General features: G+C 36.6%; 3 protein-coding genes across 3 annotated transcripts in view; 2 read left to right on the top strand and 1 right to left on the bottom strand.

Moving 5' to 3' along the window:
• Positions 1 to 11,519, top strand: part of col28a2a (collagen, type XXVIII, alpha 2a) — a 41,360-nt gene extending 29,841 nt beyond the window's left edge. The window contains exons 24-36 of the mRNA XM_051709560.1: positions 773 to 841; positions 1,591 to 1,659; positions 1,751 to 1,819; positions 2,009 to 2,077; positions 2,184 to 2,252; positions 4,203 to 4,283; positions 4,412 to 4,447; positions 4,557 to 4,593; positions 4,927 to 5,484; positions 6,948 to 7,192; positions 8,371 to 8,584; positions 9,146 to 9,337; positions 10,589 to 11,519. Coding sequence (XP_051565520.1) covers positions 773 to 841; positions 1,591 to 1,659; positions 1,751 to 1,819; positions 2,009 to 2,077; positions 2,184 to 2,252; positions 4,203 to 4,283; positions 4,412 to 4,447; positions 4,557 to 4,593; positions 4,927 to 5,484; positions 6,948 to 7,192; positions 8,371 to 8,584; positions 9,146 to 9,337; positions 10,589 to 10,596 — 1,716 coding nt within the window. The 3' untranslated portion in view covers positions 10,597 to 11,519. The remainder of the gene's footprint in view (positions 1 to 772; positions 842 to 1,590; positions 1,660 to 1,750; positions 1,820 to 2,008; positions 2,078 to 2,183; positions 2,253 to 4,202; positions 4,284 to 4,411; positions 4,448 to 4,556; positions 4,594 to 4,926; positions 5,485 to 6,947; positions 7,193 to 8,370; positions 8,585 to 9,145; positions 9,338 to 10,588) is intronic.
• The window catches only part of LOC127447628 (C-X-C chemokine receptor type 1-like), a 154,227-nt gene that overhangs the window by 27,155 nt on the left and 101,682 nt on the right, over positions 1 to 25,390 (bottom strand). The window lies entirely within an intron of this gene.
• Positions 15,473 to 24,784, top strand: LOC127447630 (Bardet-Biedl syndrome 5 protein homolog). Its single transcript, XM_051709571.1, has 12 exons — positions 15,473 to 15,671; positions 15,908 to 15,990; positions 16,924 to 16,989; positions 17,964 to 18,013; positions 18,100 to 18,227; positions 20,727 to 20,862; positions 20,955 to 21,050; positions 21,158 to 21,220; positions 21,429 to 21,563; positions 23,150 to 23,233; positions 23,510 to 23,533; positions 24,340 to 24,784. The coding sequence occupies exons 1-12, from the start codon at positions 15,610 to 15,612 to the stop codon at positions 24,439 to 24,441; spliced, it is 1,029 nt and encodes a 342-aa protein (XP_051565531.1). The 5' UTR covers positions 15,473 to 15,609; the 3' UTR covers positions 24,442 to 24,784.

The following is a 25,390-nucleotide window of genomic DNA, read 5'->3' as shown; positions in this document are numbered from 1 at the left end:
TATCATCATTCTTTTGTCTGTATTCTATCCATGAACACTCTCTGATGCACCCATCTTTGCAGTAGTATCAGTTTAATTGTAAATCATAATAACAGAGTGTAACCGGCGCATATAGGGTCGCCACGCTTCCTTTAAAATCGTACCGTATTTAAAGATGAAAGATTTACGTCCTGTATCAAATCATTACGGGACACGTTTTGTCCTTTATTTTAAGCTACTCAGATGCCGTCACGGTGAAATCGTTCCAGATCGTTAATTTAACCTTGATATTCATTGAAAAGTTGCGGTAAGGGACCGTCTGAAAAGTCCACACATTGTGCTAAAACATCAGTCACTATCATATAATAACACATTTTAATGTCATATTAGTTGATGTATTACATGTAGTCTTGAGTGTCCTCATGTTTAAATGCTGATCTAAACACCTCCCACAGCAGCGTGGCGGTGTCTGAATTTCACAAACAGTATTCGGTTGCTCAACTGTTTCTAACTTCTTTTTGGCTATGATCGAAGATCAAAGAAGCACTTCGCTGTGAGTGTGCTGGGGTCTTAGGGGTCAAAGAGAGCTTGAAAAATGGTCATAAATCATGACTGTTTTTGACTTTACTAACAGTATAAGTGGACCTAAAAAAATAAAATGACAACAGTGATGTGACCCCTTTAATCTATAGAAAACCGAAGAAAAGTATAAAGGATGGGCAATTTTGATACGGCCAATCACGCAAGCTGCATGCAAATGTTATTAAAAATGTTCCTTTCTTATCCCAATCAGGGTGATCGCGGCAACCCAGGCCCACCTGGGCCATTTGGACCTAAAGGTGAAGGATTCCCTGGTCCAGTGGTAAGCAGCTGTTGGTTATCTTTTACATATGTTTTTTTTTAAAAAAACATCATTAATATCAAATGTACAGTGTGCTCATTCATCACTCCATAGAAGACTGTATAGACCCTTTTCACAGACTGTGATGACACGTTTCTGCCAGCAGCATAAATCTAGCACTTTTTATATTATTATTTTTTTTATTATTATTATTTAATGTACATTTATAACATTATTCTTTGTGTTATATTACCCTGGCATTAATAATAAATAAATAAATAAACTAGTTACCAATGCTTTGATGGGATTTCGAATACAGCTGCTGAGAGAGTAACAGTAAATTTGGCATCTTCCATCTCTCTCTATTTTATTCCTCTTTTGGGAGGTCGTGGAAATGTAATAGTGAATTTTTTTCTTTTGCTGTTGAAGCATATGGGAACACATAAATAATATTTGCTGTGGTCTGCCTCTCACCACTTTAAATTACTTCCACGTTCCAAACCCGTAAATGTGAAAAAGGTCCCTTTACCATGCATCACCTGTCTCTATGACAGCTCTAGACTCTGTAAACAGCTAAAAAGAGCCAGGGGAGCTCATAAGAAACGCTCTCTGCCTGTCAATCATTTTGCATGTTCAAGTTTGTTGATATGTCTTTGTAAGGCAGAGTTTTGGAGAGAGGGTGTGTGATTGAAGTTATAGAAATAGTTATAGTTACAGAAATAACTTACAGGACCTTTAATTCCATGTGCATGTGCGTTTGTCTTTTACAGGGTCTCCCTGGTTTACCAGGACTGCCAGGCGAGCTCGGCCCTGAGGGCATTGGTCTACCTGGTCCAAAGGTGAAGTTTCCACTTGAACCTGGTGCAAAACATACTTATGATGAAGTAATGAATGGCAGTTTTGGTAAAACTATAATTTTGTTCTTTTCAGGGAGATGTTGGATTCAGGGGTTTGCCTGGTTTGCCAGGCCCACCTGGTGAAGGACTGCAAGGCCCACCAGTAAGATTTATATTTATGTTATGCAACTGTAAATATCCCAGAGTACAGTAACTAAACAACCAACATGTCCAGAGCAAGCGGTCTTGCTAAGAAGGTCAAGCATGGGGAGTCAATTTATTTTGCTATGGCAGTTGAGGAGGACAAGCTGTCTGCTTCTCGTTTATTAAATCTGCTGTCTTGCTGTTTCAGGGCAACATTGGAAGACAAGGTCCTCCAGGGCCACAAGGGCCCACAGGGGAAGGTATTCAGGGACCCAAAGTAGGTTAACCATTTACTAAGATATTAAACTCATCTGATTACTGTAATATAATGGCTTTCTGTCCAGAAAGAAAGTAAAAAAACTTGTGTTTGTTGAATTCATCAGGGTGATCAAGGGGGTCCAGGAGTGACAGGACCAAGGGGCCCATCTGGAGAGGGACTTCCAGGCTCTAAGGTCTGCCATCATACTAACTATGTTTTCAGGGTACAAGAACAAAATGTGGGAAGGTTTGTCGAATCTTGTGCTGTTCCTGACTATGTGTAGTACCTACAGCTCTGCAGATACTTCTAAGGGATCCCAATGTTAGAAACGAGCAGCTGAAGATTATTTGTATCATTTCAGGCTGATCTTAACAGTTTGAGTGGCACATTTCAATGCTGATTGTCTTGTGAATCTGTCATAATGTAATGCAAACTTTGTATACAAGCTGTTATTGAAAGATGACTCAACAGAAAACCCACTGTATCTTATTTTACTTGTGAAGAGGCCGTTTACACAGAAGTCTTAAAGGCACAGCAGCATAAAAAAACACATTTGGAAAATCTAACCACAGTGACATGGTTTAAGTCAAAAGTGCAAAGTCAATGGGCATGGCCATGACATTTTGGTATTTTCATGCAAGCATGCGCTAAGTCTAGGTGCAAGTGGACAGGGACTAAAAATGATTTAGATTTCGATTCATTCTGAGCAAAATTGTATTTTTTGTTCTGGTTCAAAATTTCCTTTCCAAATCGTTACCATTTAAAACAAAATAAAAGAACGGTTAATAACGTTCTTTTTAAAATGACAGTACTCCTATATAGTGGTGGGTGAAATACCAATTGCAGCATTGCCAAATCTCACAAGAGAAGCAATTAATCTGGTTTGGAAAACCAGATCTGCTTCTGAGTCAAAACCCGGCAGCATCAAATCTGTATTAATGCATCATTAGTAATTCAGTGAAGACTTGGAAACAACTGAGAAAAGTACTTTTTACATCTAATAATGTTTTGCTTGTATCTGAATTAGCTGTGCATGTATATGTAGTAATTATACATAGTTGTTAAAAAGGTCTTCATTCACAGAATACGACATCCACAATGGACAATCAGGCAAAGAAACGTTTGATGCAGCAGTTTCCTTCGGGTTCAAAGCACGTTTAATTTTTTTGGCCAACATGAAGTGGTGTAGTTCCAAAAATATACTGTGATAAACCATTTGGCCTTTAGTTTCATGAAAAAAATTAGCGGAACAGAATTAACTGGTTATAACCGGTTTCCAGCATTTAAAAATAACGATTTCACTCCGGAACAATTGAAAATCACTTTGTTCCGGTTTCCAGTTACGTTCTGCTAAAAATGTCATTTGTTTTCGGTTTTCGTTTTTGTTCCTTGAACTGCTTTCAATCCTTGCAAATGAGTTTGGCGAAGTCGCGCAAAGCGCGGACAAGTGCAGTTTTATTCGGGGGTTCTTCTCCGGTTATTGAACAGTCTGCATCCTATTATATAGTCTATTCCCTCAAGCACCAGCGATATAAATGAAGACAGCACATTCATAAGAAGTTGGTAGGGTAAATGGACTGTATGCAATGAATTAGAAGAATAGAAATATGGACTTACATAATTTGTGCATTAACTGCATCTTTGTTGAATGGGACACGCTCCTTTTATACGCATGGAAAATGGGGTTCAGAATATGCATATGCTCTGTTAAATTATAGAAAATATCAGTATTATTAATAATTTTCATCAACTGATAGATTTTCATAGTTTGGACATGAACTTTATTACCTCCTGCTGGTGGAATCTCCAAACTGCAAATGCAGAAAGGGTATGACTTTTCAGTGAAAACAGTCGTGGTGTTGAAATGTCTTTAGAAAATAGCAAATTGCGCTTTGCACAACTTTAACATACATGCAAACACTCCCGCCCACGGCCACTCACGTTTTGCACTCTCACGAAAAATTGCATAAGACGTACTGTAGACGTAGTAATGTTGACTTTTTTGTGTGTGTGCGTGTGATTTAATGACTTTGCTAACATTATAAGTGGATCTTTGGGGAAACAAATTAAATAATAGAAAAAAGCGTGATGTGATCTGATTAATGAATCCATCTGGGGGTGTGTGTATCTTTCTGTTCTGCAGGGTGATCGTGGTGTGCAGGGGGAGAGAGGGTTCAAAGGAATAAAAGGTGACATGGGTGACCCAGGGACTCCAGGACTAGCTGTAAGTCAACTTAGTCACTATAAACCATCTTCTGTGCAAGAACAGACAGTGTTTTCCATTTAATACTAAATCACATGATATATCAGTTTGTCTGTGAGTTTTATGAGTGTATAAATCTGTCCCTTTAGGGAAGACCAGGATTCAAGGGTGAACAAGGGCTCACTGTAAGTTCTAATATACAGTATATGCACCTGTAATCATAGATTAAGTTAACTTTGGGAAAACTATACAACCATTAGCATTGTAAATGTTAACAAATTATTCATTTTTCAGAGAGAGGATATTATCAAGCTGATTAAGGAGATTTGTGGTGAGTCTTGATGATCTGATAATGAAATACCTAGAGACATGTTGTTCCATCCAAGTCTACATGGCTTTCTGTCTTCTGTGGAACACAGAAAGTGACTTTTTTTTTTTTTAATATATCCTGTCCTGATCTGTCATAAATGACCTATATATACACCATTAAAGTATCATAAAAGCAGTCAGCATAACTAGTGGGCAATATTTCAAGTCTTTTGAAGTCATACCATAGTTCTTCACTGAAAATCATCCTTTCTAGTGTACCAATATAGCACAAGAGTCATTAGGACTACTTTCAAAATACTTTTATAGTGAGTTTATATATTTGTGATTTTTCTAGGTTGTGGTATTAAATGCAAGGAAAGGCCCATGGAGCTGGTCTTTGTTATTGACAGCTCAGAAAGCGTCGGCCCGGAAAACTTTGAGATCATTAAAGACTTTGTCACGGCCTTGGTGGACCGTGTCACCGTTGGCCGTAACGCCACGAGAATTGGTTTGATTCTCTACAGCTTGGACGTCCATCTGGAGTTCAACCTGGCCAGGTATATGACCAAGCAGGATGTCAAGAAGGCCATCAGGAACATGCCATACATGGGAGAGGGCACCTACACTGGCACCGCCATCCGCAAAGCCACACAAGAGGCCTTCTATAGCGCCCGTAATGGTGTCAGAAAAGTAGCCATCGTCATTACGGATGGACAAACGGATAAAAGAGAACCTGTCAAGCTGGATATGGCTGTACGAGAGGCCCAGGTGGCAAATATTGAGATGTATGCACTGGGTATTGTGAACACCTCCGACCCAACACAAACTGAGTTTCTTAGAGAGCTCAATCTGATCGCCTCTGACCCTGACAGTGAACATATGTTCCTCATTGATGACTATAACACTCTGCCAGGTGAACATGGAAGAAAATACCCTATATACAGACTGAAAATTAAGTTTAACTGCATAAAGGGCTGGGTGATATAGCTGGAAATATATATCTTGATATTTTCCAGCTTTTGATGATAGTCGATATATCTTGATATTTATGAATTTGCTCTGAAATGGCTTAAAACGGTGATTTGTTTTCAATCAGAGGAACCATCATTTCAGCCAAACAGCCAATGTAGCCAATTAGCTTTGGACTGTTTAAATAAATATTTCGGGTTCAATACAAGTTAAGCTCAATCGACAGCATTTGTGGCATAATGATGATTACCAAAAAAAAAAATTATTTCGACTCGTCCCTCCTTTTCTTTGAAAAACAAAAAGAAGCAAAAATCGAGGTCACAGTGAGGCACTTACAATGGGGCAAATTTTTGGAGGGTTTAAAGGCAGAAATGTGAAGCTTATAATTTTATAAAAGCACTTGCATTAATTCTTCTGTTAAAACTCATGCATTATCTGAACTGTAAAGTTGTTTAAATCGTAATTTTTTGCGGTCGTTTTAGGGTTTTAAGGGGTTTTCTTGGCAACAAAGTTGTAAAATTTAATATAACTTTACACAGAAAAGGTTAGTAAGCAATTTTATTACACTACAATCATGTCAACATATATACAGTATTGTTTATGTCTTGTGGCTATTCTTTTGAAACAGAGTATTTTAACGCTTACCGATTGGCCCCATTCACTTCCATTGTAAGTGCCTCACTGTAACCCAGATTTTTGCTTTTTTATTTTTAAGAAAAGGAGGGACAAGTCAAAATAAATTATTTGGTAATCAACTTTATGCCACAAATGCTGTGGATTGAGCTTAACTTGTACTGAACCTGAAATATACCTTTACTGTGTTTACTTGTTACATTAAAAATCTAGTTTAAAAATAGGCATGTTTTCTGCAATGTTTTCCGCTGAATTTACATAAGAGATGCAATCATTATCATTTACATGCACCGATATAAAAACACATAGTATATAAACATTGTTGGTAGCAATATTTACCTTTGTGTATTTTTACTGATTTTTGAGGGATGAGACAAACAAATCATTGTATCCAAGTTTTGAATTGAGTCACTGAAATTTACATTTTAAAGAGATTTACGGAAATGAACCAAACTTACCAACTCTATCGCCATTTTTGCTTCTGAAGTTTATATCAGAGACCCTAGCAAAACACATGTGTTTTTACATTCTCAGACAAGGATCGAAAATGAATCTAAGTATGCAGTCCTTTGGAAATTGAATGGCCAAATTAAAGCACATTAAAATCATTGCGATATTTACAAAGTTGCCTAATCATCTTGAATATACTTTGAATATTCAATATATTGCCCTGCCCTTTGTGCAGAGTAAATTTCAAGCAAAATTCATACTTTTTCTAACCATTTCTTGCATTTTTGTCACATAACTGACACTTGCTTTGGTCTCCTAATACAGCTCTGGAATCGAAGCTGGTTAGCCAGTTCTGTGAAGATGAGAACGGAGCCCTCATCTACAACCGGATTACCAACGGCGTGAATGGAAACAATGGATATGGCTATAATAACGGTTATAGGGAAAATTCTTATTTTGGGAATAACGGTTATGGAAACAGATTTCAGGAAACATCTCAGAGTCACACCAGAGGCACAGGACACAACGTACCTCTTCCCATCAACCCCATCGGCCCTCTAAAAGCACAGGTCAGGGCTAACATCTTTAGTAGGGATGTGTAAAACTACATGTTTTCATAATCGACTAATCAGTGGCTTGCCTGAACAACTTGTTGACTTATCGGTCTTAAGGAATCCCTGTATAAATAGGCTGCTTAGGGTTCACTTGACCCTGATTAGACACGTTTCTTAGGGAGCGTTGTCCAACATGATCACACAGGAAATTAACACGTTGCTACCGAATGTTCCAGTACCCTGATGTTGACCCCCGTCAGCAATCTTTGCATCAGTTGTAAAGTATTTACTTTTTTCCTGGGACGCAACTTCAGATACATGGATTCTGGTCCTGTGGAAACCAGGAAGTAATTACGTTTGCCTAATCAATGATGAGTGTGATTTGGAGGTTGCATTTTCCTTATAAGATTACATACCTACACCAGTGATGGTTAGGTTTAGGGTTGGAGTTTGGGTTAGGGTGTATGTATTCCTGTTGACTTTATTACATCATTTACAACTAAAAACAATTCACTTTCCAACTCGCTTTTGGCACCACTCTGTGGACATTTCACTCGGAAACTGAAGCTGAACGGTGCCCATACGTTCAACAATTTCGGTAAGCATGGACCGAATTTAGCTGAAGAACTTTTGACCTACTTCGCCAAATTCACAGTGAGATCAGTCGGTGTTCAATGTTGCATTCAGTAACAGCCAAGTACAACAGGATAGATTTTAGGAACAGATAAATATTTTTAAAAGTTGGACTACATTTAGCTTGACACATCATCTTAAAAGAGCACAACACCTGAATCAATGGCCTAAAAAGTCTGTATAAAATATCAAAGCTTAAACAAAATCTAGATAAACTTCTCAGTCGACCTCAGTGTTTGATTAGTTGATTGTTGGCTTCATGGTGCATTTCTAATCAGTCAAACTTCGGTCAAAAATAATTCTTTAAATGGGTATTTAGTACAACGCTTTTTTTAATCTTTCGAAGATTTAATGCCACTAACCTAGAAAACCTTGTCAAGTCCTGTGATTCGTTTTTCCTCAAAAGCTTGATACTAAAATTAACATTAACATTATTAACTAACTTTGAATTAATGTGAAGTTTTAGTGCTGAGCAAATACACGGAATTTACGCAGACTGTTCTGGGCTGGTGCTCTTGAATGATTTCTATGTCTGATTTTGTGTTGTGGCTGTTATGCAGGTAGATAATGTTGACTTTGAAGGGGAGGATCTTAATATAAAGACCCAAGGACGAGGTGGAGGCACAATTGCTGTTGTCAATAAGACTGTCCAGCCAGTACAGACAGGAACATCTCAATCCACTGCCACCTCTTCTTCTTCATCATCATCAGTATCGTTATCTTCATCAGGGAATGTGAATGTGAACACAAAACCTCGCCCTGTTGTGATAAAAGGTAGACGGTAAAATTCTATTAGTCTATTAATCCAAACACAATGACCCACACATTACACCTCATGACTTAATTTTTCTCCAACTAAAGAAAACATCCACCTTTGCTTAATGAAAAGGTTCCAATTTTTTTTAATTCTGTCATTGTTTACTCACCCTCATGAGGTTCCAAACCTGTATGCTGTTGTTTTTATCCATGGAATACAAAAGGAGAAATTTGGAAGAATCTTAACACAGCTTTTTTCCATGTTATGACAGTTCATAGTCACCATGTCTGTCAAGCTCTGAAAAGCACCATAAAAGGAGTCCATATGACTCATATGCTATATTCCAAGTCTTCTGAAGATATACGATAGCTTGCGTGGAACAGACCAAAATTGAAGCTGTTATTCAATGAAAATCCTTTGTATTCCACCGAATAAATTTCAGCACACGGGTTTAGAACAACATGAGGCTAAGTAAATTATGACAGATTTTTGCACTTTTTTTTTCAATTACTCCTTTATCTGTGTATGTAATTAAAGTTTTTACTGATATGTTTTCCTTTTTCTCTCGGTTCTGTCAGAGTCGGCTCCTCTGGATCCTCGATGTCTGTTAAATTTGAGTCAGGGTTCATGTAGAGATTACATCATTCGCTGGTACTACGACAAACAGGCAAATGCTTGTGCTCAGTTCTGGTATGGTGGGTGTGACGGCAATGGAAACCGTTTCCAGACAGAGCAAGAATGCAAAAAGACATGTGTTATTACCAGCACAGGTATTTTCTCACCATGATTTCACCACGAACTGCTACAGATGTGAATTCTCAAAACTTTTATGGAGCTCAAAAGAATATTCTGCTTTCAATCCGACTTAAGCTCTATCGAAAGCATTTGTGGCATAATCTTTATTACCACAAAAAAAAAAAAAAAAAAAAAGACATGACCCTCAGTTTTTTAATATAAAAGCAAAATTGTGAATTCAGCAACTCACTTATAATGGAAGTCTATGGGGCCTGCATTCTGGGGAGTTTAAATGCAGAAATGTGAAGCTTATATTTTTCTAAAAACACTTTAATGAATTACTGAGTAAAAGGCAGGAATATTTTTCTTGGCAGATGGACAATTAGCACGTTTACATGCATGTTCTTACACTAATTATGCTTAATAATCCGACAATGCGTGCGGTCATGTAAACGCAATAAATCGCGTTCCTTTATCGGCGTAAAGGCCATAAACATCTTATGAATAACCCGATCAACACCGGTAGATTTTTCCCATTATATGCCATGTAAACACCCAACCCGATCTCATGAAAAGTCGTACATAATTTACGAGTTGGCTATTTCGTATGGTCACGCACGATGTTGTTCGCATAAACTCATACGACTTCATCATGTGCAAATTCCCGGATGTCTAATGCAGAAGTAAGCGTGAGTTCCGCGCACGAGGCGTTAAGGACATACTTATAAATATTATGCCCTTACCTAAACCCCTTATCTAAACTTCACCAATCAGTAGAGTGTTTAAACATGATAGTAAGCTGTTGTGTGTGACAGAAGCAAGTAATTGTCGCATATTAGCTACAAGCGATGTCCAGTGACGTCATTGGCTGTAGTGAAAGTAGTAGGGATTCAAACAAGTGCAGTTGCACAATATCATACGAATTAGCCAAATTTAGAGAAGTCGTACGAATCCTGACGATTTCGCCATGAGAGTATGTTGCATCACCTTGTTCTTAACGGCTCATCCAATGTGCGCACGCGTTGAGCGCATGTCTCTTCACGGTTTGGCGTCAAAAGTAGAAAATAACAAGATTATTTCAAATGTCATGTAAATGCAGATTTCTTGCCTTTTCAGATTTTTTAAATAAGCTTATTTTGAGAGTAATCAGCTTATTGGTGTGTATGTAAACAGGCCACAAATGCTGTCGATAGAGCTTAACTTGTATTGAACATATTTTCAATTCAAAATGTGATGTTTCTTCTAATTGAAATCTTATCCTGACTTTCCTGCATTTGTTTTTATAGCTGGCTGAAATGGATGAAGATCTTACATCAGTTTTTCTACACTGAACCTCCATAAATTAACTTCATGTTGATGATAGTGTACTGCAAATTATTACATTTTTGCCATTTAATGAGATGTTTTTTTGTCAAAAAAATAAAAAATAAAAATAATAATAATAATAATTCTAGGAAAGTTTCTAGAGAACTGTTGATGTTGTCTGACAATTTCTGTTAGTTTGATCTGCCTTTATAATTCTGAAATATTAACAGAGCAGCCCCAATAAATCAGAATATATTACAATGATGAACTATAAGATAATATTATGAAGCTTCAGTCAGGTCCTTCATGCTATTAGAATTCATATGCACAACACATTTCTTATTTTATTTGTATTTTTTATTTTTTTTGTATCTACTAAGAATGCACTGCTCTACATGTGACAATTGTTACATGCAGAATTTTTTTTTTTTTTTATTTCACTGGCAATTGACTGTATATATATTTTGTTTTATTTAAAATGTATATGCAATTTGTGACTTGAGTAAGTCACAGGCAGCATTTAGTCTGATGCAGAAACATGACATAAATTATGTTTAGGGATTTTTATGGGAATTGTATCTTTGTCTTTTTTAGGTGAAGTTTTGATTTGAACAAGAATTGTGGGAAGTAAAGCAGGTTCTAAAGTCACTACGTTTTTAAAAGTCAAGTTTTTGTATATATTCTTTTCATGTGTTTGAAGTCAAATTGTTTGTGCAGAAAAAAAAAAAAGAATTTTGTATTCCAAATGTTTGTAAGCAATAATGAACTAGCTCCGAGAGATTCTTTACCATTTTTAGTTCTGAAATCAGCCATTATTGAATTGTAGACATAGATATGCTGAGTGTTAGAAACTTATGCAACTGATATTTTTGAGAATTTGTGGATATCTTGAATAAAATATTTGGTTAATAATGATGTATTAATGATGTGTTACTGATATTTTCAGTATTCAGACAACTTGTAACATACAATGAAAAATACAATTTATACCATTTCTTCATCTACACTCAATTAGCACTTTATTAGGAACACCTAGTTATCATGCGATTATCTAATCAGCCAATCGTGTGGCAGCAGTGCAATGAATAAAATCATGCAGATACGGGTCAGGAGCTTCAGATTGTTCACATCAACCATCAGAATGGGGACAAAATGTGATCTCAGTGATTTGGACCGTGGCATGATTGTTAGTGCCAGACGGGCTGGTTTGAGTATTTCTGTAACTACTGATCTCCTGTGATTTTCACACACAACAGTCTCTAGAGTTTACTCAGAATGGTGCCAAAAACAAAAAACATCTAGTGAGCGAAAGTTCTGAGGATGGAAACGTCTTGTTGATGAGAGAGGTCAACAGAGAATGGCCAGACAGGTTCGAGCTGACAGAAAGGCTACTGTAACTCAGATAACCGCTCTGTGCAATTGTGGTGAGCAGAATAGTATCTCAGAATGCACAACACGTCAAACCTTGAGGCGGAAGGAATGTTGTTAGTATTTTATAGAATAAAACAAAAATGTTCATTTTACTCAAACCATACATAAATTCAGAGAAACTGATCATTTTGCAGTGGTCTCTTAATTTTTTCCAGAGCTGTATATATATATATATATATATATATATATATATATATATATATATATATATATATATATATGTGTGTGTGTGTGTGTGTGTGTGTGTGTGTGTGTGTGTACTGAATGTCCCCCTTTTATATATATATAACCTGGCTGAGTGAAGCCATTCCGGGCTTTCAGCTGTTCAGAGCGGATCGCATCATGGAGTTAACGGGGAAAACGAGAGGCGGTGGAACATGCTTTTACATCAATGAAAGTTGGTGTACAGATTTACCAACATTAAAGAGGATGTTCTGTCCTAATTTGGAAGTGCTCTTTATTAACTGTAAGCCTTTCTACTCGCCGCGGGAGTTTTCCTCGTTAATTCTGGTGAGTATGTATATCGCGCCAAACGCGTGTTTGAACACATTGCTGCAATAGCTGGCTGATCAAATCACAGACACGGAACAACAATACCCGGACTCAGTTATTATTATGCTTGGGGATTTTAATAAAGCAAATCTCACATGTGAACTGCCCAAATACAAACAGCACATCACATGCCCCACCAGAGACAGGAACATACTGGATCATTGCTACACAACAATAAAGGATGCATATCGCTCTGTCCCTAGAGCAGCTTTGGGACTCTCTGATCATTATCTGGTTCATCTTCTTCCAAACTACAGGCAGAAATTTAAATCAACCAAGCCAGTAGTAAGGACTGTAAAGAGATGGACCAATGAAGCAGAGCTGGAACTACAAGCCTGCTTCGATTGCACGGACTGGAGTGTTTTTGAGGCTGCAGCCACAGACCTGGATGAGCTCACAGATACTGTTACATCATATATCAGTTTCTTTGAGGATATGTGCATTCCTATTAGGACTTATTTAAAGTTTAGCAACGACAAACCGTGGTTTACAGCAGAGCTCAGGCAGCTTCGTCAGGCCAAAGAGGATGCTTACAGGGGTGGAAATAAAGTCTTGTACAATCAGGCCAGGAACACACTGAATAAGGGAATCAGAGTGGCTAAAAGAAGATGCTCTGAGAAGCTGAAAAACAAGTTTTCAGCTAACGACCCTGCATCAGTGTGGAATGGCATGAAACAACTTACGAATTACAGCACTCCTACCCCCAACCCTGTAGGGAACCAACAACTGGCTGACGACCTGAATGTGTTCTACTGCAGATTTGAAATGCCCAATCTCACACCCCACACCCACTCTGACCTTCACTTCACACAAACACCAACACCTCCTGCAACCCCCCTCCTCCCTCCTCCTGCTACTCAACCTACACTTAAGATCTGTGAAGATGATGTGAGCCGCGTCTTTCGGAAACAAAAGACAAGGAAGGCTTCAGGCCCAGATTGCGTCTCACCTGCATGTCTTAGATCCTGTGCTAACCAGCTGACCCCCATCTTCACACAGATCTTCAATAGATCACTGGAGCAGTGTGAAGTCCCATGCTGCTTCAAACACTTAATCATTATTCCTGTCTCAAAGAAACCAAAAATCACAGGACTTAATGACTACAGACCTGTCGCCCTGACGTCTGTGGTCATGAAATCATTTGAAAGACTGGTGCTGGCCCACCTGAAGAACATCACTGGACCCTTTCTAGATCCCCTTCAATTTGCTTATCGAGCAAACAGGTCTGTGGATGATGCAGTCAACATAGGATTGTATCATATCCTGCAACATCTGGACAGACCAGGGACATATGCAAGGATCCTTTTTGTGGACTACAGTTCAGCTTTCAACACCATCATCTCAGCTATACTCCAGAATAAATTACACCAACTCTATGTTCCAATGTCTCTCTGTCAGTGGATTACCAGCTTTCTGACAGACAGGCAGCAGCTTGTGAGACAGGGGAAATTAACTTCTAGCACCTGTACAATCAGCACTGGTGCCCCCCAGGGATGTGTGCTCTCCCCACTACTCTTCTCCCTCTACACCAATGACTGCATCGCCAAGGACCCCTCTGTCAAGCTCCTGAAGTTTGCAGATGACACCACTGTCATCGGCCTCATCCGAAATGACGATGAGTCTGCATACAGAAGGGAGGTTAAACAGCTGGCTGTCTGGTGCAGTCAAAACAACCTTGATCTGAACATGCTCAAAATGGTGGAGATCACTGTGGACTTTAGGAGAAACACCCCAACACTGACCCCCCTCATCATTCTAAACAGCACTGTGACAGCAGTGGAGTCATTCAGGTTCCTGGGCACTACCATCTCACAGGACCTGAAGTGGAAAACCCACATTGACTCCATTGCAAAAAAGGCCCATCAGAGGTTGTACTTCCTTCGCCAGTTGAGGAAATTCAACCTGCCACAGGCGCTGCTGATACAGTTCTACTCAGCAGTCATTGAGTCTGTCCTCTGCACTTCAATAACTGTCTGGTTTGGTTCAGCTACAAAATCAGACATCAGCAGACTACAAAGGACAGTTCGGACTGCTGAGAGGATTACTGTTGCCCCCTGCCCCCCCTTCAAGAACTATACACTTCCAGAATGAGGAATAAGGCTGGAAAAATCACTCTGGACCCCACTCACCCTGCCCACTACCTTTTTGAACTGTTGCCTTCTGGCCGACGCTTCAGAGTTCTGAGCACCAGAACCGTCAGGCACAGGAACAGTTTTTTCCCTCAGGCTATCCATCTCATGAACAGTTAAATTGCCCCATTGAGCAATAACTATGTGCAATACACAGTTTAGTCTTTTTTATATTTATCCAACAGATCCAACCTCTTCTGCCATTTCATTCCTCTGAAGAAAAAAAAAACAAAAAAACATTTGCACTGTACATAACAGATTTGTATTCGCACTGTACATAACAGATTGTATTAGATTTGCACTACCCATGTGTATGTGTGTATGTATGTATGTGTGTGTCTGTACGTATGTGTATAACTAGTTTTATTTTTTATTATTATCTATGTCTTGCTGCTGTTTTTGTATTGTTGTACACTGGAAGCTCCTGTCACCAAGACAAATTCCTTGTATGTGTAAGCATACTTGGCAATAAAGCTGATTCTGATTCTGATTCTGATTTTGATTCTGATATATATATATATATATATATATATATAGTATACTGAAATAATACTGGAAAATACTGACATTCATTTTCATTTTATTTTCATCTCATTAAACTGATAATATTATTAAAATTGTCTTTTATTAAATTAGAAAAGTGCAAAACAGAAATTTTTTACGAGTGGTCTCAAGACTTTTATTTTGAAGCCAACTGTTTACTGTTCGCAAAAGCTTTTTGTACCGTCCATCGCGCCGTAGTCGCTTGTGTTACTGTGGTGATGTGAAGACGCGTCGTGTTAAATCCTCTTACAGAGCGACCAAAAGAGTTTCAGTCTGTATTATTAAAGCAAACACAAGTTTACTTCAGTTTTTTTCGCTTACAAAACATCTGACAGTACGGATTGAGCATGGCGTCAGTGTTAGACGCGCTATGGGAGGACAGAGACGTGAGGTTTGACATCACTGCACAGTAAGTGCTCACGATAATCAGCTAGCTTACGAGCTAATGACATTAAATATTATTATACATTAAATCAAATGCATTGACAGTAAACTAGCGCTCTTTATACGTTTTATACGCCGATATATTTTAATTAGGTTCCTTGATTCTTTCCTGTGATATGTCTGTTTATTATGTTTACATTCATCATGTACTCTTTTATTCTCCGGACAGACATCAGCATGTGATTTTATGTTTTTTTCAAGGCAGATGAAAACTAGACCAGGTGAAGTGCTCATCGATTGCTTGGATTCAATCGAGGACACGAAGGGAAATAACGGGGATAGAGGTGATCAATGCTTTACATATTAACCCTTGTGCGTCAATTTAAAAAGTTACTCAGAGGTCCTTAGAGGAGAAAAATGTCCAGTGTTTTTAACCAACATCAGTCCTGATCATAACTACCAAATGTTCATGCATTTTCAGGATTTTAACCCTTACTACCAGTTTGTTTATATAATGCCACTGTTTTATTAATAATTAATTAATAATTTTATAATTAATAATAATCAATAATTATAATTATAATTAATAATTTTATTTATTGATCACATGTTATACATTTGCACATATACAGTGAAATTCTTTTTTTCACATATCCCAGCTAAGCTGGGGTCAGAGTGCAGGGTCAGCCATAATACGGCGCCATAATAATTTAGCCATAATAATGTTGTTTTTTATGCATACCAACACACCCACACAATTTTAGCTGCATCATTTATTCAATTGGTCTGTAGTGCTCTATAATACAGCAAACGGAAAACAGGAAAGAAGCTTGTATTTGCTCCATAGGCTAAACATGAGAAAAATGGCGCCATCTGGTGGAAAATATATATATATATATAAAAACTTTTGAAGCCAGGGCTCTGGGATCAAATATTGCAGTTTTAATGGGTTTCAGTGGGGACATTTTTGTCCTGAAGGTCCTGAGTGTAACTATTTTGTGTACACAGTGTATAATAGATGTATTATAGGAACTGAGGTTGAAATATTAAAATTCCCCTCAAAAAATACACACCCTGGCAAAATTTATGCCGTTGGCATTAACAGCCAAAATGATTGAAAAGACAAAAATGTCCCGACGGTCGCACAAGGGTTAAATTCACATTAAATATATCATTTTCTAATTAGGTTACTTAGTAGGTTACTGCCATGTAATATGCCTTTTAATTGTCTTTATTGGAAAGTGTTTATTGTCTTAATTTTTTTATCTTGTATATAGGAAGACTACTAGTGACCAATTTAAGAATTGTCTGGCATTCACTGGCACTGCCAAGAGTCAACTTGTGTGAGTATCTGAGATATATTAAAGGAATAGTGTTCCCAAATATGAAGAATCTATCATTATTTAGCCCTCCCCAGATAGCAAAATTATTGTGGCCCGAATCTGGCTGCATTCTGCCTGGGAGTTTGGCCCAAACACCGACTCAAAAAAAAGATTTGTAATGTGATCTGTAATCTGCTTGTTCAATTTACTTAATTAAAATGAATTAAAACAACACAATTCTAGAACATTTTGTCACAACTTGATTTCATTGCGTTCTATCCACTTAAATGTGTAAAACTGAAGATTTTTAAATGTAATTGTGTTGGGACTACATGAATACTTTTTGTGGTGTTAATGTAGCATTGATGAAACAGGGCAGGGGATTTCCATTTCCCAGTATGCTTTTCATGGGACTCGATATGGAGAGTAAATGTTAAAATTAAGTGTTATTTTATGTGTTTTTGTGCAAGATGAATATAAAGGGAGATAATTGAGCAAATGCCATGCTAACCATAGCGTAGTTACTAAACTATACTCTGTAGATCTTCCAACCAGCATGTATTTAGCATGCTAACATTCACTTTCGCTAGTAAGTACATAAAGAAATGAAAGATTTATTTGAGTTACATTGAAACTTTTAATTTTGTTGGGTTTACCCAATTCAACTAGGTTCTTTCTACACAAAGTGTTGAGATGCATTGCATTACATTGTCATTTTAAGTCATGCACGTATGCAGTTATTTTTTCTATGGAACACAAAAGGAGACATTTTAAAGAGAATGCACATAATCCTCTTCTCTATACATCAATAATGCATTCTGACCACAGGCATCGAGCTCTAAACAACATCATAAAATAGTCCATACTGTCCATACTGTGTAAAGACTCATGAAAATTTTTCCTTTTCATGTAAATTATAATCAGGTTTAGTTCTTTGTAGTAGGCCCTTATCATTATCGTTACATGAACATCCAATTTTTTGTGATTGTTTATAGCAGTGGGATACAACTGCATTATTAATATCACCACACGGACAGCAAATTCGGTGAGACAACTTCCTTCATGTTTTTTATCACACTGGAATCATAATGGCCTGTGTTGATAATGTAAAATTTGCCTTGTTTTCCCCAGAAACTGCGAGGTCAAACTGAGGCTCTTTACATATTGACCAAATCTAATAACACGAGATTTGAGTTCATCTTCACGAATGTGGTTCCAGGAAGTCCGAGACTGTTTACATCTGTCATTGCTGTTCACAGGTAGCTCTGATACATCTTAAACTAAATTAGACCACTTTAGTGTAAGAGTGTACAATTGGACCCACATTATATTAGGTGTCTTTAACTACTATGTACTTAAGCATTTGCTACAATGTACTTATTATGTACAAATGTGTTGTTGCATTGTACTTACATTTAAAGTACCTGCATTTAGTTACACTTTTAATCTTACCCCTAAACCTAACCCTTACCCTAATCTATATCCTACACCTACTCCTAAACCTACCCGTACCTCAACCTCAGTAGCAGCAAATGTGAATCTTGTGAGAATTTTGCAGAACAACATGTAGTTACACAATAATTACAGTGTATTGTATTTTAATGTTAGTACATAGTAGTTAAAGACATCTAATATAAACTGGGTTCCTAAAATGTATATAGTCTACACTGAAAAAAGAATTCCTTGAATTCGGTTTCACATGAATTAAGTTACATCAACATATTTTTTCATCCTGGTTTAGCTCATTAAAGGAATGTGCCGTGTTCAATACAAGTTAAGCTCAATCGAAAGCCTTTGTGGCATAATATTGATTACCACAAAAATAAATTTTGACTAGTTCCTCATTTTCTTAAAAAAAAAAAGAAGCAAAAATCTGTGTTACAGTGAGACACTTACAATGTAAGTGAATGGGGGCCAATTTTTTTTTATGTTAAAATACTCACTTTTTCAGAAGTATAGCCACAAGACATAAAGGATATGAGTGTAAACATGATTTTAGTGTGATAAAATCAATTACTAACCTTTTCTGTGTAAAGTTAAAGCCAATTTTACAACTTCTTTGCCATGACGATGTCAACAAACTCTAAAACAACTGTAAAAATGTCGATATAAACAAATTTTCAGCTCAAATAATACATGAGTTTTAACAGAAGAATTAATGTAAGTGCTTTTATAAAATTATAAGCTTCACATTTTTTCCATTAAACCCTCCAAAAACTGGCCCCATTCACTTCCATTGTAAGTGCCTCACTGTAACACAGATTTTTGCTTCTTTTTTTTTTAAAGAAAAGGAGGAACTAGTCGAAAGTAATTTTTGTGGTGGTCAACATTATGCCACAAATGTTGTTGATTTAGCTTAACATGTGTTGAACCCAGAATATTCCTTTAATTCTTTGTCAGAAAACATAATTTGTTCATGTAATTTCAACATAATGGAATAAAGTTATTTTTAAATGACCCAGTTAAGTAGACTCAAAATGATTTTATGTGTCCCTAACATGATTTATTTCTTCACTTTTACATAATATTTGTTGTCACATCACTGATTTACTTTATAAAGTTATGCTAGTTAGCTAACTTGATTAGTTCACATTCACCCTACATAAGGTAATCTAGTAGAGTGCACATTTTAGAGAATTAAATATGTTGAAAGCAAAGAAAACAAGTTTAGAAGAGAAACAAAATTTGTGTTGTGCAGATCACAAATAGTATGATTTAGTAAATCGGACAACCTGCATTTTTTTTTTTTTTTAACTCTAGTTTGTCCATACCCAACCCAACATATTTGTTTGCATAATACTAACCTTGTTGTTATTTTAATTAATGAACAAACTACGATCTATAGATAGATTTATAGATTTTATAGGAAATTGATTAATGTTGTGAAATTACATGATAGGAAAGAAAAATTTAAAGGCAAAATTAAACAAGAATCTCCATTCTGGCAAGAATATTCTTAGAAGATTAATTTAAATATTTTATATTTTATAACACTAGAAATCATTTGAGTAGTGCTAATCACCTGCATAGACTAAAGATACATGAACCTTGACGCCGACTACCACCCCAGGAGTCGTGAGTTCGAATCCAGGGTGTGCTGAGTGACTCCAGCCAGGTCACCTAAGCAACCAAATTGGCCCTGTTGCTAGGGAGGGTAGAGTCACATGGGGTAACCTCCTCGTGGTCGTGATTAGTGGTTCTCGCTCTCAATGGGGCGTGTGGTAAGTTGTGTGTGGATCGCGGAGAGTAGCATGAGCCTCCACATGCTGTGAGTCTCTGCGGTGTCATGCACAATGAGCCACGTGAACAGATGCGTGGATTGACGGTCTCAGAAGCGGAGGCAACTGAGACTTGCCCTCCACCACCCGGATTGAGGTGAGTAACCGTGCCACCACGAGGACCTACTAAGTAGTGGGAATTGGGCATTCCAAAACTGACATGAACCACAAGACACAGTCTTTGTATGTGTTCCATTAGCTTAAACAGAGACCAGCTGTATTTATTTAGAATCCTGATAATCACAGTACATATAGAAATAAAAAAAAAAAAACAACAAAAAAAAAACAGAAAGCCCCTGAGCTGGTTGGATTTAGTATTTTTTGTAGTTGGTAGCTAATAAAATTTATAATAAAAAATATTTTTTATTTTAAATGGGCACATTTTAATTAAATAAATTATTTACTCCGATTAAATAGTATAATAAAAAAGGGTTAATACAAAAGAAAAAATTATGTAACTATTATTTGTGTTTCTTGTAGGGCTTATGAGACCTCCAAAATGTATCGGGATCTCAAACTAAGAGGAGCTCTCATTCAGAATAAACAGCTGAGACTTTTGCCACAGGAGCAAGTGTATGACAAAATTAATGGAGTCTGGAACTTGTCTAGTGATCAGGTATTTACAATAGATTTGCAATTTGTATATATAAAAAGCTGTTGTCTACATTTTTATGACCTTCAACAACCAAGCATGTGCTTGTGTTTCAGGGTAATCTTGGAACTTTTTTCATTACTAATGTGAGGATTGTGTGGCATGCCAACATGAATGAGAGCTTCAACGTCAGCATTCCCTATCTTCAAATTGTTAGTGTCTCTTTTGCTTCTGTTTTCTTGGTTATTACATAGGACATGTCAGTATTGATTTGTATTTATTAAAAATGTTCTTTCTTCTCATCCCTTTTTGTTTCTAGCGTTCCATAAGGATCAGAGATTCTAAATTTGGACTTGCTCTTGTTATTGAGAGTTCACAGCAAGTAAGTTTGGACTGGGATCCAGATTCACAACCAGAAAAGCTTTTAAAATATTACATATAACATGACCTATAATGACACTGTTGTTAAGTTACAAGCTTAATGTTTCTTAAAATTATTTTTAAAGTATTAAAGAATATATTAAAGTACTTATTTGTATTTAGAAGATATTTTTTATTTTTTTATTTTTTGTCAATGTATGCTCTCTTAGACAGGAGGGTATGTGCTGGGATTCAAGATTGATCCAATGGACAAGTTACAAGATGCAGTGAAGGAAATCAATTCTTTACACAAAGTGTACTCAGTAAATCCCATTTTTGGTGTGGAATATGAGATGGAAGAAAAGGTATTCATAGTAGGGATTTGTTAATGTGTGTTGTTGTTTTATACTGTATGATAATCTTGATAACAATTGTTTCAAAACATTATTAGTATACTTTTTTGCTAACATGCTGATAAATTAGATTGACATTTTACTAATCTGCCATAACCAGACCAATGACTTGCTTCATAAAGTCTGGTCTCCAGCTTATTGTTGAAAAAAAACAAAAAAAACAAAAGACCATCTGAACATTGAACATCTGCCGCAGTTTTACAATAGTTTTTCTATGTAAACATGCGCTAGATGGGCATCTTTGACTGTTTCGTCATCTTGCGCAGGAGTGCCGCATTTTTAAGACCCCATGTCAAGTTATAACCTTGTGAGACCCCGCGTCCATGTGGACGTTGTATTTTGACTTCACAAGACTCTAGACTGTAATTTAAGGGTTAAACTTCTGGTGCACCAAGTCACGTGACACAATAACATCACATAGATTTCCGTGAAGTGCTTCTACAGGCGCTAAGCCAACAAAAGTGCCTCTGGTAAGAAACTTCTTTACGTTTTTTTATTGAAATCTGTTTGGATGTAAAGAGTTGCATCTCTAGTTTAGTTTGATATGCCGCTTTAAAAGATTAATACAGTTTTCACACAACAGCATGCTGATAAACATGATGTCCACATACAAGGATTTTGGGACAAAAAACATGTTAGTTATTATGAATAACATTCAACAATGCTTCATTTTTAATAAACATTTTGTTAGATTTTATTTTGTTATCTCTGTTAATTTATGGTTCTATTCTTTAATATTAATAAATGCATTCCTATATTCACTGTGCATTATCACATTGAGAATCAATGGGTTCATCCAAAAGCTGAAATATTTTGCTTTCAGGGACTTTATATGGAGTTTGGATGAAAATAAGGTGCATTACGAACTGTTCTGAGACCAGTGCAGACAGACAGCACACTGGAGGTTAAGTCATTCAATAAATAGGGGAGCATGGAAGAATCCTATAGCTCTCTATGCAGCTAAGTGTATTCACTCCTAAAATCCGACCAAAAGTTCAGTTTCAGGCTGCAGATGATGTTTGGATCACTCAACATGTTTGGCAGACATGGGACAATGATAATCAGTACATATATTCAGAATTTAATATGTATAATTTTTTTGTAACATGGTTGGCAGTGATTGGATGATGCTGGCCATTACTCTGAATTATAATTAATTATGCTAATTTCAGAAGTAATGTCTGTAATGTCTCAAAAACATGAATAAACAACACTCCTGGAAACAAACTATGAAATATTATGAAAAATATTGAATTATTATTATTATTATTTTTTTGCTTGTTTATTAGGTGCTAGTAGTTACAAATAAAAAAGGGAAATGGAAAATGCACACAGCAGTCACGCTTGGGTCTACAGAACATCAACTTTTAAAAACTCGTTTTGAGACACCAGAATTCTGTTTAATTGGTTGCGCTGTGTCTGGCTTTTTTAGCACAAGAACGCGTTCCATCTGAATGCCCCCCTAAGACAGACCGTCTAACTGATATCTTAAGTTACCAACCACTTTTTATAGACTTTTTGTGTCCTTTTTCTCTCAGCCTCAGCCTCTAGAGGAGCTGACCGTAGAGCAGCCCCCTGATGATGTGGAGATTGAGCCCGATGAACACACAGATGCCTTTACTGTGAGTTTTACTTCAAATGCTACTCTCAGATATGACGCTCTCTCACTCACCACATAGTTGTGTGTGTGTCTCACACGCTGAAAATAGCTGATCGCCTAAGCCACGACTCACAATGTCCCATCAACTCAAACTTTTGTTTAAAAATGTTTTACACAGAGATCTGATGATTCTGGCTTTGGGAATGTTATCTTATTTGTTACTTTAAGACTAGATTTTGTTACATGTTAAGTTGTATTGCATGTTCAATAACTTGTTTTGATTTTTGTCTTTGTCAAGGCTTACTTTGCAGATGGAAATAAGGTACGTATAACTATTTATTTGTAAGTAATAATAATGTAACATTGAGCTAAGGGTCAATAACTTAACACTTATTTGTCCAGATATATTAAGTTATTCAGTTATACATTAAAAATGCAATTCATGCAGAGAGTGACTCTATACACCTCTTCTATGATGAAAATCGTTTCAATTTCTTAATACATTTTTTTTTGAAAATGGTTTAAAATAGGGCTGTCGATTTAACATGTTAATTTAGTCAGATTAACTATATAAATAAAGCATCCTTCTGACACGTGTACATTTGACGCATCCTTAGAAAAATCCTGTAATAAATCTTATCTCGGACAGATTGACAGATTAAATTGCAAAATGGATTACTGTAGGCCAATGATAGGCTTATGTTCAATAATATGGAAATAAACAATATATCGCCTTTTAAAGCCACTTAATGTAATGCATTGTAATTTTCTGAATTATAACATTTATAATATATATTTATAATTATTTAAATATATCTATTTATAACTTTTTAATTATTACATATTGAATTATTGATATTTGAGGGCCTCTTTCAGCAAATATTTACATATTGTGATTAATTCAATTAATTTATCAGCATAACATGTAATTAATTCAATTAAAAATGTTAATCGATTGACAGCCCTAGTATAAATATTTTTCAGTAATGAATGAAACAAAGATGAATACAAAGAAAACATTTCTAAGAACTTGGAGCGTGCATTTTAAAATAGATTTTATTTAAAGGATCATCCTTATTTGTCATTGACCCTAGAATTTTTTTTTTTTACATTATTTCTCTCCTTAAGCAACACGATCGTGAGCCAGTATTCTCAGAAGAGCTGGGTCTGGCTATAGAGAAACTGAAAGATGGATTCACACTACAGGGACTCTGGGAGGTCATGGGTTAAAGCAATGAAATAATGATACTGAGTGACCGTTAGTTAGCTGCACAGTAAACATTTACTAACAGTTATGTATTTTGCAGTTACATTGATATATTGTTTACATCCAACATCAAGGCTTTGTCCATTAGTGAAATGTCAAAACTTCTATCCAATCTGTTTTTTTTAGAGTATTTATTTAATAGCTGATAATGAGATATGTTTACATTGGCGAACCTAGTGTAGGTTTAAGAAAGGTACTTTAAATGTATACATAGAATTATTGTGTAATATTTACACTTCTGTAATAAACTTATACATTAGAAAACATGCTAATTTTGCATTGCAATAAAGGTATATGAGAAAGTGGTATAGCAAAGGTTTTTGTGTGTGTGTGTGTGTGTGTGTGTGTGTGTGTGTTTAATACATTTCCCAAAAACCTATTTATGTGTTTTTGGCCTTAGGTTTTTTATTTAAAAAAATGTTTTATCCCCTTTTCTCCCAATTTGGAATGCCCAATTCCCACTACTTAGTCCGGGTGGCGGAGGACAAGTCTCAGTTGCTTTTGCTTCTGAGACAGTCAGTCCGCACATCTTATCATGTGGCTCGCTGTGCATCCACACACAAATTACCACATGCCCCATTGAGAGCGAGAACCACTAATAGTGACCACGAGGAGGTTACCCCATGTGACTACCCTCCCTAGCAACCGGGCCAATTTGGTTGCTTAGGAGATCTGGCTGGAGTCACTCAGCACGCCCTGGATTCGAACTCGCGACTCCAGGGGTGGTAGTCAGCGTCAATACTCGCTGAGCTACCCAGGCCCCCCGGCCTTAGGTGGTTTTAATTGATTGGTCTAAACCAAAAATGCCTGAGTGAAAAGGACCACAATTGTCTGTTAAAAAATGTGTCAGACCAGAAGAGCTGATTACTTGTCTTTTGTCTTGACAACATCTGCTGTTTGCTGACATTTAAG

This window comes from Myxocyprinus asiaticus, chromosome 10 (genome assembly GCF_019703515.2).
Source record: "Myxocyprinus asiaticus isolate MX2 ecotype Aquarium Trade chromosome 10, UBuf_Myxa_2, whole genome shotgun sequence".
Lineage (NCBI taxonomy): Eukaryota > Metazoa > Chordata > Actinopteri > Cypriniformes > Catostomidae > Myxocyprinus > Myxocyprinus asiaticus.
Note: the sequence above shows the minus strand (reverse complement) of the source record. Positions and strands in the feature narration are given on the sequence as shown.

Excerpts from the sequence above, each read along its gene's own strand:
- LOC127447630 (XM_051709571.1), top strand. The coding sequence starts at position 15,610 with ATGGCGTCAGTGTTAGACGCGCTATGGGAGGACAGAGACGTGAGGTTT. Across the intron at positions 20,863-20,954 it reads GGAACTTGTCTAGTGATCAG|GGTAATCTTGGAACTTTTTT; the intron begins GTATTTACAATA and ends CTTGTGTTTCAG. Across the intron at positions 23,534-24,339 it reads ACTTTGCAGATGGAAATAAG|CAACACGATCGTGAGCCAGT; the intron begins GTACGTATAACT and ends TCTCTCCTTAAG.